Source organism: Chenopodium quinoa, unplaced genomic scaffold, assembly GCF_001683475.1.
Source record: "Chenopodium quinoa cultivar QQ74 unplaced genomic scaffold, ASM168347v1, whole genome shotgun sequence".
NCBI classification, from domain to species: domain Eukaryota; kingdom Viridiplantae; phylum Streptophyta; class Magnoliopsida; order Caryophyllales; family Amaranthaceae; genus Chenopodium; species Chenopodium quinoa.
The window spans coordinates 615,244-627,081 of record NW_018742205.1 but is presented as its reverse complement, the minus strand read 5'-3'; the positions used below and the strand labels follow the sequence as shown (position 1 = coordinate 627,081).

The window sequence follows — 11,838 nt, the reverse complement described above, 5'->3', positions numbered from 1 at the left end:
TTCCTCAAACTTCTTCCGCTGTTCCTCCATAGCAGTATTGAGATCCTTCTACGGGTGAAACAAATTTGGTTTAAAATCGAACCGAACCGAATTAGGAATATGGTTCGGTTCTTTTCTTAAGTGGTTCAGTTTCGGTTTGTAAAATCAAGATTCCAAAATTATATGGTTCGGTTTCAGAAAATGAAAAACCGAAAAACCGAAACCGAAACCGAATTTTTGGCCCAACCCCAAAAAAACTCTAGCCTAACTCTACATAGTATATAAAGCAAAAACAAAAAAAAAACCTAATCACCTTTCAGCTTCTCACTCTTTCCTTTTCTCTTTTCTCCCTTTCACTTTCCAAAGTTCTCATTTCTCAGTTCTCACTCTCTCTCCTTTCCTCTTCTCTACTCCGTCCTTTCTCTCTCCTCTTCGATTTCTTCTCCACTTTCACTCTCCTCTCCTCTTCGACCAGCAGTACTTAGGCAAACGACCAAGGACAACCACTAGTGTTCACATTCTAAAGGCTTTTCATGTCAAATTTGACCATGAAAATACTAGATCTAGAGTTTTCATGGTCAAATTTGACCTTTAAAACCCAAATTCGAGGTTTTTCGGTGGAATGTGAGGTATGTCCTCTTTTTCTTTCTTTTAATTTGGTTTGAGTTTTTGTTTTCTACTTTATTTTTATGGTGGTGTGTGATTGAATTGCGGTGGTGGTAGGTAGTTTTGGCTCGATCTAGGGTTAGGGTTTGGGTGGAAGGGATGAAGGGTGGTGAAATACGGTGGGTTGTGGGTCGTTGTGGGTTGTGGTGGGTGCAGATCTGGGTTAGGGGTGGTGAAATAAGGTTAAAAATTGTTTAATTATGTTTATATGGATTGGTTTGGTTTGGTTTTGTTTGGTTCGGTTTTAATTGGTGTGGTTTGGTTCCGTTTTTTTGTAAAATTTGATGTTTATGATGCTTGATAGGAAAATTCGGTGCGGTTTGGGTTTTTTTAAGAAAATCAAATTTAGGTGGTTTGGTTTGGTTCGGTTTTAAAGCTAAAGTGGTGCGGTGTGGTTTGAAAAAATCAAGAAACCAAAATATGGTGGTTCGGTTTCAGTTTGGGAAAAAAACCAAACCGAAAACCGAACTTTCACCCCTAGATCCTTCACCTTCTGATTAGATGCATCCCTCTGAATTTGCATGTCTCTTCTGACCTTCTCAGCTCTCTGCAGCTTCCTCTCAATTTCTTCCATGTGAGATTTAGAGTATAAAACATTCTGAAGGTCCTGTTTCACAGAAAAATCCAAGTAAAAAATGCACATAGTCATAAAGCATCACTCAAACACTTAGAGCAGATTAGCAAACCTGTAAAACCAGCTGATCCCTAACTGCCAAAACAGATGTACCATCCATGCTAGCCAGACACTTTTTCAGCTGCTGGGAACAAGAGTTTCTAAGCAGCTGGCCATATTCCATTACCAGTTCCCTCATCAGCCAAGAAATCAGTAGGAAAGCTAGCATCATAAGTATCTGGTATAACGACCGGATCAACGGGGGCATTAGACCTAGTACGATGAATCCTAGAAGGAATAGGTACCTCCCGGTTAGATAAGGTATTAGAAGGACTTTCTTCAATCTGCTGAACTGTGGTATCTACTGATCCACCTTGAGAACCATCCCCTCTCTTCCTTTTAATGCGAGTAAGAGCCTCTTCTCGAGACATCACATAAGCACTCTTCCCTGGTATAATCAAAGTCACTGATTCTTAGTTCCATGTCCAAAGTTTCACAGTAAAAACTAAGTCACAGAAGTAACTTGAAGCCATTGATACACTAGCAGCTGCAGACGTAACATATTGGTCACCAAAAGTCCTATCAGGTACAGAAACCTGGTACAAAGCTTTCACTGCTTCCTCTAAACCATCTTCTGGCTTGAGAGCATCCAAACGCAAATCTACAAATAATAAACAGAGTAAAACCCTTAGTTAATATACTTTATCCAAAGGCTAATTCACATAAGATTGAATGACTACCTTTGTGCCAGCCGCTCCTTAACCACCTTCCAGATTTCCCCAAGGAATCTTTCAAAATAAAGAAAAACCTTGTATTCCACGCTCGATCTTGAGTTTCATACCCAATAATTGGGGGAGGATTAAGTGAGGGTCGCTTATAAATAGTCACCCTATCCATATCCTATTTCCTTAATTCATAGCACCTGATAAAGTCAGCTGCATTCAGCTTTTCCTTCCAATTGGCCGTAATTTCATCCAGCTTACTCATTACCTTCCAAACTGCAGGCATCAGTTGGCCCGGGTTTAAGTCAAAAGTTTCTAGAACTTGCTTGGCCAAAGAGGAAAAGGGGTAGGTGAACCCATTCCTAAAAGGATACTCATAAAAAACAATGTTGTCGTCATTGCAAAGCTACGGCTTATCCTCAGGTCCAGGTACAATTAGTACGACAGACTCAGGGAACCCAGCCATCACCTTTAACTCCTTCAACTCAGCCTCAATGATTGCTAGCTTTATCCTCATCGGCCTTCCCCATCTTACTTTGATTAACTCTCAAGTTCCTATTTAAGTGTCTATGGCATTTTTTCTTAGCAATGTGCTTAATTTTTACCATAATTGAAACGAATTTCGCAACATAATACAACGAAAACAATAAAATCAAAAGAACAAAGAGAGTAATGACGTACCAGGATAAATGAAAAGCTCGACTCCACTACGGCAAAATCCCAGCTTAAATTGCACTTCACCGATGTCGATCTGTTTTCTCCAATTTTCGCAAACGGAACCCTAGATTTTTTATTTTGAAATTATCTTGAAAATTCTGACTTGAGGAAACTCTTTTTTATTAATTTATAACATGCATTTAATGGGTCCAACAGTACAAAGTTATCTTTTCAAGGGAGTATCATTTTGCAACGGATTCGAAAATTTGCATTTATCTTCTGATTTTTGATAATTTTCCATTATTTATCTTAGCTTATCTTTTTGAATAATTAAGCTTGCCTCGTAAAATTCACCAGAACATCAAGCTGGGGGCAAACTGTTGTGCCTAAATTTTCATCACAGTTCACTTGTTCGTAGGTTGTTAGGTTACAGGTTACAGGTTATCACATGGTTAGCTACCCAGTTCTAGGTTCTAAGCGAAGTCAAACAAAGACTCTTCCAAGGGTATCTTGAATTGAACAAGTCAAGAGAGGTGACTAAGAATATCGGAACCATAAGCATTTGCTTGCCGTTGATGAAGACTAGTTCAAACTACAACGAATAAGTCCTCAAAGATAGTGGCGAGGAAGTAGGAACTACCTTGACCCACTAGCTCTGGATCGGAATGGAGCCGTTGAAGCCTTTCAAGTTAATTCTTTGCTATAAATAGGAAAATAATCATTGTACAAAGGCATGACAAATATTCCAGCCTTATTACTCATAGCAATTAAGTATTCTTTAGCAATCCTAATCATCGTTATTATCAAATTGTAAATCCAAATTGTACTTGTTTCAACCTGACAACCTAGTGGATTGGTGGACTTATTGCCACCCGCAGTTTTTACCCTTATTCCTGGGGTTTTGTGCGTCACCATTTTGTGTCTCTTCTCTCCTTTCCCTTTTGCTCATTATTTGCATATCTTTTATCTTGATTTTTTGAACATGTATTGTCATTTGCATTCCGATTAATCTAATTATTGTCTTATTGAGCCTGGTCTAATCTAGCGATCAGATTTTGACCTAAACAATGACCTGACATTTTATTTGGAGTAAAACTTAACAATAAATAAATAAAGGATGTTACGTTACACGTGATTATCTAATGGTTAATGATCGACAATGTCATACGAATCAGGGATCAGTTTAGGATAGTTTTGGAAATGATGAAGTTTGAAGACCCATCATTTCTACTTTCTAGCACCAACATTCTTAGCAGGTTTAAAATACAAATATACATAAAGTATAATAATGTTTTCATCTTTACGATATTCAATTATTCATTTAGCGGTGGTGATACAAGATGGCCTTAGATTGTAAATCTATCTAAAGATTAATCTTACTTAATTATTAATTGTTGGTATTATTTTGACCATTTCTTAATAATGATCGTCTTATTTTACTTTTTTTGTCTTCTTTAAAAGAATATCCCATTTTCATTCTAGCTAACATGATCCTTATAAGTTAATATGATTATTTCTCTCTACTTTATATACTACACACACATTCTAAACAATAAATCTTCATTTAATAATGCCACAATTTAGAATAAACTTAAAAGGACGAAAAAAGTATAAGGAAGTGTCTCTAATTAGTACATACATTGATACATATACAAGTATATGAGTAATATGAGTACATGTGTACCTCTTAAATTTGGTCGGTGCATGCATGATGCGCTATTCTGTTCTAGACGTGTGGTCATTAATTTATACTTGTTTCATACTTCGTATTAGCTACCACTAATTAAAAAAAATACAAACAAAATCAATTTGTTTGATTACATAATTGTTTATATTGCCGTATATTTTAGGAAACTGTCAGAAAATCGCACCGTTTTTCTGATCAAAGCAAAATTATGCTAGCAATATTATTCTCTTCTGAATGTAGTTTTGTTACTATTTTGGATAAAATTATTGAAGAAGTGGAAATCTGACTCAAAAGTTTACAAGAATAGCTTAACATATTCCTTTCATATACGAGTACGAAAGTAGAACCTTAATTAAAAACCTTCATTCTTTTTGCTCACTTCATTGATTAGAATATTTCATTTGAAGAGGCATGAAAGTAGAACCTTAATTAAACACTCTCATTCTTTTTGCTCTTCATTTAGAATACTTCGTATTTCATTTGAAGAGGGACAAATTTTACCATTTATATTCATTAATTATATATAAGTAAGAAAAACATACCCAACTCCGTATTCATATAGTAGTATATGAGATCTTATGAAGTATCTCAATATACGTAGTATTGTTTTTAAAGGTAAGATGAAGGACACTACTGAACCGGCACCTCTCATGGGTTAAAACGAGCCTAGCTTTATAAGTCAACGTTTGAGAATAGAGGGGAGAGGTAAGGAAATCCCCCTACTCCCAAGTAAATGTAGTTGGTGGGGCCCGAATTCGTGACTTCAAAGTCACAAGGTAAGTTTCCCACCATCTCTACCACTCGATATATGTTATGGATTCAAAACATAACCTTTTTGTGTTAATTACTATACGTATATATATAGTATATGTGTATGATGATTAAAAAAAAAAAAAAATTGTAATCAAATATACTATGAAACTTTGAAGAAATGTAAATCAAATAAACAAAAAGGAACAGATGTAACATTAATTACTCTGTAGAAACATTAGGAAGGTAACAACATACGCATCTTATAAAAAGATAATACACAAAGAAGAACATTACTAGCTCATACACGTTGCTTAAAACAACAATTAGAACACAAAAACACAAAGGTACTTCAATGTCATGAGTTCTAGCTAACTAGCTAGCACTCAAAGAAACCGGACTGGATCGGAGCACGATACTTAGGCGCAAGGTTTGTAACAGAAACAACGGCGGCGGAAACCACGGCAACGGCCGCCGGGGAAACCCTCAGTTTTGCAAACATTAGCACAGTTTCTCCTGCTAACACATAGTCCCTTGAACCTGTAACTTGCTGACTCGCAGTATCTTGCTTCTACCACCTTTGCACCAATATCTGTATTTGATAATTTGCGCATTAAATATCATACGTAAATTGACAAGATAAAAAACATTAATAGGCTAACATTGTTATTGTATTATAAGTACTTATTAGAATTCTTTTTAAAGGTAAGAAAAAGAAAGTAAACACTATTACTAGAACAAAGTTGAGTACATCTAACTCTTTTTGTCCGATCTGTTTTCACAAGTTTATTAGGAGATTTATTTATAGCTTGGAATTGAAATAATATCAAGTTATATAAATTTGAATCCGATCATGTTGTTGAGACTCATTTATTTAGAGTTGTCACCTTAGACCGTAGCTTAATATTAAGATCAAGTTATTATTAATTACGGAGCTAGTATATACTTAGCATTTAAGGCTTTTCAATGGCTACATATATATACTATGGACATGTATTTCATATAGTAAGAATGAAATTTAATTATTACATGCTAAGTATTCAAACTCAAGCAAATAACAAATAAATTGAGTTGGGTTATAAATTAATTGAAATAGAATGAATCAATTGAAAGAGAATTAGAGAATATAAACCTGTGGAAATCACAAGCAGAAGCATGAGAAGAACAACTGAAAACACACGTGAGGACCGCTCCATTTTATTTTCTCTCTCTTTCTTCCTCTCACTACAACTTACTTGTATTAAAATAAAACTAGGGTAGATTTTGTGGCACACTACTATCACTACACTAAGCACCTCTTTATATAGCCAGACTGCCAGAGCTATCCTTTTTTTTTTTTTTTTAATTATTACTATTACTATTATTATTATTATTATTATTATTATTCAACAACAGACAAAATCATACGATCTATAAAAAATTAGTGGTAAGCCGAGATAAATATTATTATTATTATTATTATTATCTTTGTCCTTTATAAAAACTAGACCTCATATGTCCTTATTTAATTAATATGGTTAAGGAATTAGGATGTTCACCTCTTATAACCATTTAAATCAATGTACAAACTATATACTTGTTCGATATAAAATATGAATAATAATATTATAATTTGTTTCATGTATGGTACTTTATAATCGGTGTAATTGAAACTAAATAATAGATTATTAATCCAAGTTTAATATCCTTAACCAATAGACATATTCTTATATATGGTCTAGTGGATCTAGTTACACAATTAGTTCAATGATGGTGCGACCGTTTCATATATAAGACACTTAATTGAGTGATAAGGGTTATAATGACTAATTTTTTTCTTATATATAAATCATTACTTCTTAATTTAATTAACACTAGTTAAAATAGCTTGATTATGCATGTAAATACTGCAAAAGGTCTATTTAATTTGAAACAAAAGAATACTTAAGGATGGAAAAAAATATGATTAAGTATTATACTAATTAACCTACTAGCATGTTCGAGATCTAGAAAAAGCTGCATACTGAAAATTAAGATTTAGAAAAAGCATAGATCAACAAATTGAGTGATTCAAATGAAATAATTATGTATGCGGAGTAGGTCTCTTTTCTCTTTTGCGTTGGCTACCATAACATTGATGATTTCCTTTTGAAATGACATTTCACTTACATTAGACATTACTATATGTATAGTGTTACTATTATTTTCTTGCCTTTTTATCTCCTTACTTGTCATCAACATAATCGGGCATTATCTCGATCTTGTATCTTCTCTTTTTCTGGTCTTCCTTTAATTTTAAGTGGGGTCACCTTTTTCATGCAAAATGATTACTACTATCTTTTATTTTTGTATATCTTAGGTGTAAAATTTTGAAGTTAGGTCTAGTGTTTGGCCATCAATTATCAGTTTGAATTTTTTTTTTGTACAAAATTATCAGTTGGACAATTTTATCTTTAATTTCTTAGCTTTTTGCATGAAATTGATGAAAGTAATAATGTTCACCTAATTTTTGTTTTTTGTTTTTTTTTTTATCTTCTGGTTGTTTTTTTGACGTGCTAAACGTTTTGAGACTCATTTATTATATGGCTAAGAGTCTGTTCTCTTCAGCTTAAATTCAGTTCAATTCATTTTAGTTCAGTTCAGTTTTTAATTTCCTTCTCTTATAAACAGTTCAGTTCAATTTAATTCAGTTCACTTCAGCACAGTTCAGTTAATCAGAACAGACCCTAAGTGTAATAATTACTACGTACATATTCTTCCAAAAAAAAAAAAAAAAAAAAAAAACTTACTACGTATATACGTCTTCAATCATAATTATTCAGAGAAAGAATTAATTGACATGCATGATACAATTGAAGTTGCGGGTAGTATAATACGGTCCATCCGGAGTAATGCATTATCTAGTTTAACTTAGAGCGTTTGTCAATATTCAAATTATTTGATCGTTAATTTGTTTGATAATCTATTAGTAGGAAAATTTATTAGAAAGGAGGGATTTTTTTTTTTTTTTTTTTTTTTTTTTTTTTTTTTTTTGGTGAACACGAGGGTCAAGCCCAAAGAAAGGAAAAGCAAAGAAAACGAAAGCAAAAAACAAGGAAAATAACATAAACAAAGCAAAAAAACCAGAAAACTAAAGCAACTAAACACTACGAAGCAGCTCATTTCAACACCATCGTCAAGCAGTCTCTGATGGTACCATCCGAGGCTTCGTCACACCACCAGCTCCAGCAGGGCCTGGGTTTCCTTTGGAAGCGCCATCGGTATTTAAGCGAACCCAACCTTCACGAGGGAAGGTCCAGCTTATTAATTTCTCAGAGCGCTTTCTCTTTTTTGGGGCTGTGTCAAGTAAATTGCTCTCGTATGCTCTCCGAATATCACCCTCCCTTGCCATGATGAAACTGATTTGGTCAATTGGTATAGGTACTTTCTCTTTCAAATCAAAGGAGGTTCTTTTATAATCACATTTCTGTGCCACTTTATTTTTAGGATAGTGTTAACAAGCATCCCGGGGCGTTAGATAAAGTATAATATATTACTTAAAATAATATTAAGTTTCAAATGTATGACAAAATTATGCGTCGATCGGTGTAATTAATGTTAATTTTACTATAATATTTCCACATTTAACTCTCTTATCTAACGCCCGAGGGCGATTGTTAGCTTTTGCCTTATTTTTATAAGGTACTTTTGTGCCTACCCTATTAGTAAATACTAAATACTCTGTATGAAAATATATATATGATATATTGAAAAAAAAAACTTTAATTATTTAACATTAATCCAACAATATTATGATACAGAGTAACATATTACTAAGGCAATTAATACCGTGATTGTGTGATAATATATGGACATCGGTTTTTTGTAATAATATTAAGAGTAATCACCAGTAATAACATATCAAACTCTGTCATCTTGACATGTTCCTTCACTTATACAGTTATATTACGTATTATACATACATATTTTTTTTAACTATGCAATTTTGAAGTGGACTTGCGCAAGTCACAGCTAAGTAAAACACTAATTTGTACGTGTTTTCCTTCTGATAAATAATAGATTCACTCCAGCCATCTTAATCATATTAATTTTATGAATTAGGTCAAGTTCGTGGGCTTCGTGCTTGTATTTGTTAGATCAAATCGATTATGAAATTTCGATTTTCAATTTGGAATTTTACATAGGTGATTTTGAGTTACTTTTGCTAGATCAATAGCTGTAACATAAGAATATAATAAATCAGATTTTTGGCTATTAATAATAAATTAAATAAATTATTGTTTGAATGAGTCATCGCGGTTAAGTACTCTCGTTCTTTTATGTTTTTTTTTACGCTTTGATTACTTTTTTCTCACAAAATAATAATGTGTAGAACAAAAAGGAATGGAAGGAGTAGTATATATTAAACAATTTATTAGTCTGAATAATAAATATGTAATTTTCCACCCCTTGGCCCATGTCATCATCAATGGATGGTAAAAATAGATCAGAGTTGAGAAGAGGTACCTTTCACAGTAGTTTCACCAGATCAAATTCTATGAAATTTGTCAAAATGAATGGTACTAAGGTAATTTGATGAATGTGTAGATTGAATGACAAATTTTACTCAAACTAAAAAATTTAGTACATAACATAATTGTAAATGATATATAAGTATATAACTCCATTTGATTACATAAGCTTTGACAAATTTAAACCTCCACAACATGAAAAGAAACCACATTATTGATTATTATTCAAAACAACCCCAAATTGAAAGGTAACATTCATTACATAGTACATACTATCAAAATTACATATATGAAGTGTTGATATGTGTGTATGGAGTACTCTGTATGCATGCTAAATAATTAATTAGCAATGTCTAGTGCAGAAGCATCGACGACGGAAGCCTCGGCAGTGGCCTCCCTGGAAGCCTTCACCTTGGCAAATAGCAGCACAGTTAGCCTTCCTCCCACACAGCCCCTTGAACCTGTAGCTTTTAGTCTCGCAAGTTCTAGCCTCCGCGACATTTGGCCCTAGCTCTTTTTATGCACAACCATCAATAAAACACGTATTAATTCATGAATTTAGTCATTTCTCTACACTAACAGATGTATTAGTAATTGAAACTCAGTAGTTATAAACTTATAATTCTTTACACATACTAGATTATTAAGTAACGTGTGTACTTAGTTGATTGTTCTTAGGATTTTGTTATAATCTTTAGAAATTACCCCTTAATAAACATTTTTAGTAATACTGTGAACAAATATGTATAAAGAACGTAAACACCCTAAAAATTTGGTAATAATTTTAATCAGATCAACAAACCTGTGGCTGTAAACATGAGCATCACCAAAAGAATAGCTGAAAGAACACGAATGAGGCGCGCCATTTTGCTTCTTCTTAATTCTTGAAATCAAAATTAGTCCAGTAGTTTAAGAGCAATGAGACCTTAATAACACAGATATATATTACAGTGTAAAATATATGGTACATTTATATAGCAAATGGTAAAGGCAAAACCCAGTATATTTTAATTTTAACAAGAAGTTTAGGAATATTAATTAATACCTGGAAATGTAATGAATCAATATGTACACGTTACAAAAAGCAGGGTGCATGAACCAAAAGAGAAAGTTCAATCTCAAAAGAAAAATCCACGTTAGTTTGCATGATTGTATTCCCACCTATTGTAATGTTTTAGCTAAAAGAAGATTATATTACTACTAAATTGTTTGATTTTAATCGACACTTCACACTACTTTTAAAAAGAGCATAATCATTCATTTCACGATAATAGTCTAAGATTTAGGCCATTCAAATTAGATATTGGCTTGAGCGATATAACGGGTCATTATACCTTATACGTATGCACAATCTATCATATACTTTAATACTTTATATTTGGAGATTTTATATTCTTTCCAACATATGACTATATGAGGTCTTGAATTCAATGAGTCTTTTAAACATCAAACTTTTATAATTTTCGTTTCCTGTTCCATTGAAATTGCTTCAAATGCGGGTTTTTTTTTTTTTTTTATTAAGTTTTCCCGTTAAGTCCATAAATGATTAAGAGGCTACCATTAATGTTTAATCTTATCAACTTTATTCAATCAAAGCTTAAAAAGGTACTTCGTATTATAAATACTGTGTAATACGTAATACGAGTACGAAATTTCTCTATAAAGGCAATCCAATGGCAGGGTGGGATTACATGACGGTACAAGCTTAAATAGCAATGCAAATTGAGTTTTTGTGAACTGGATCTCACAAGATGGACAGCATCTGTTGTGGATGGGCCAACTAATGTATTGCCGGCTATTTGCTGCTGGGCTATTGGATTTCTTATTGAACTTTCTATAATCTTATGGGCTGCTTGACATTTGATATAACCTACAAATTTTTACCTCTCTATTGTAGGTAGAATTCCCTACACCACCCCCCGTCCCCACTGTATCACCCTACACCTTTCCCCACTATATCTCCCCATCCTTCCCCTCTTCCAAATTATAACAATTATCACCGCATCTTACCTTCAAATTATATATCCATCTTTATCAACTCTACCAAAGTCCAGCGATCTAACCGCCATTCTCTTTTTCTCCGGCGACATTCTATAACTCGTCCTGTCCGCGAAACCACTGTTTATATACTCCGGTAAAATCCCGAGATTGATCACTTTAAAACACTCGATTCGATAGATAGAGAATCTCGAATCTTTGAAATTAAATTTAGTGGTAAGTTAGCTGTGCTTCTTGTGAAAACAGTTGTGGTTACAGCGATAGTCGTGGTTATGT

The 11,838-nt window shown here is 33.3% G+C and overlaps 2 protein-coding genes across 2 annotated transcripts; both read right to left on the bottom strand.

Annotated features, from left to right (window-relative positions):
• Positions 1 to 5,278: 5,278 nt before the first annotated feature.
• LOC110727343 (defensin-like protein) lies at positions 5,279 to 6,365 on the bottom strand. The gene is made up of 2 exons (XM_021906910.1): positions 6,207 to 6,365; positions 5,279 to 5,666 (listed from the first exon to the last, which is right to left on the bottom strand). The coding sequence occupies exons 1-2, from the start codon at positions 6,268 to 6,270 to the stop codon at positions 5,494 to 5,496; spliced, it is 237 nt and encodes a 78-aa protein (XP_021762602.1). The 5' UTR covers positions 6,271 to 6,365; the 3' UTR covers positions 5,279 to 5,493.
• A 3,331-nt stretch (positions 6,366 to 9,696) lies between these two features.
• On the bottom strand, positions 9,697 to 10,581 carry LOC110725425 (defensin-like protein 2). The gene is made up of 2 exons (XM_021904907.1): positions 10,367 to 10,581; positions 9,697 to 10,077 (listed from the first exon to the last, which is right to left on the bottom strand). The coding sequence occupies exons 1-2, from the start codon at positions 10,428 to 10,430 to the stop codon at positions 9,908 to 9,910; spliced, it is 234 nt and encodes a 77-aa protein (XP_021760599.1). The 5' UTR covers positions 10,431 to 10,581; the 3' UTR covers positions 9,697 to 9,907.
• Positions 10,582 to 11,838: the final 1,257 nt, after the last annotated feature.

What these genes read in the sequence shown, in the direction of transcription:
- LOC110727343 (XM_021906910.1), bottom strand. Translation starts at nt 6,270, where the DNA reads ATGGAGCGGTCCTCACGTGTGTTTTCAGTTGTTCTTCTCATGCTTCTG. An exon ending in TCTGCTTGTGATTTCCACAG is followed by an intron (nt 5,667 to 6,206) that starts GTTTATATTCTC and finishes TATCAAATACAG; the next exon opens with ATATTGGTGCAAAGGTGGTA.
- LOC110725425 (XM_021904907.1), bottom strand. Translation starts at nt 10,430, where the DNA reads ATGGCGCGCCTCATTCGTGTTCTTTCAGCTATTCTTTTGGTGATGCTC. An exon ending in GCTCATGTTTACAGCCACAG is followed by an intron (nt 10,078 to 10,366) that starts GTTTGTTGATCT and finishes GTGCATAAAAAG; the next exon opens with AGCTAGGGCCAAATGTCGCG.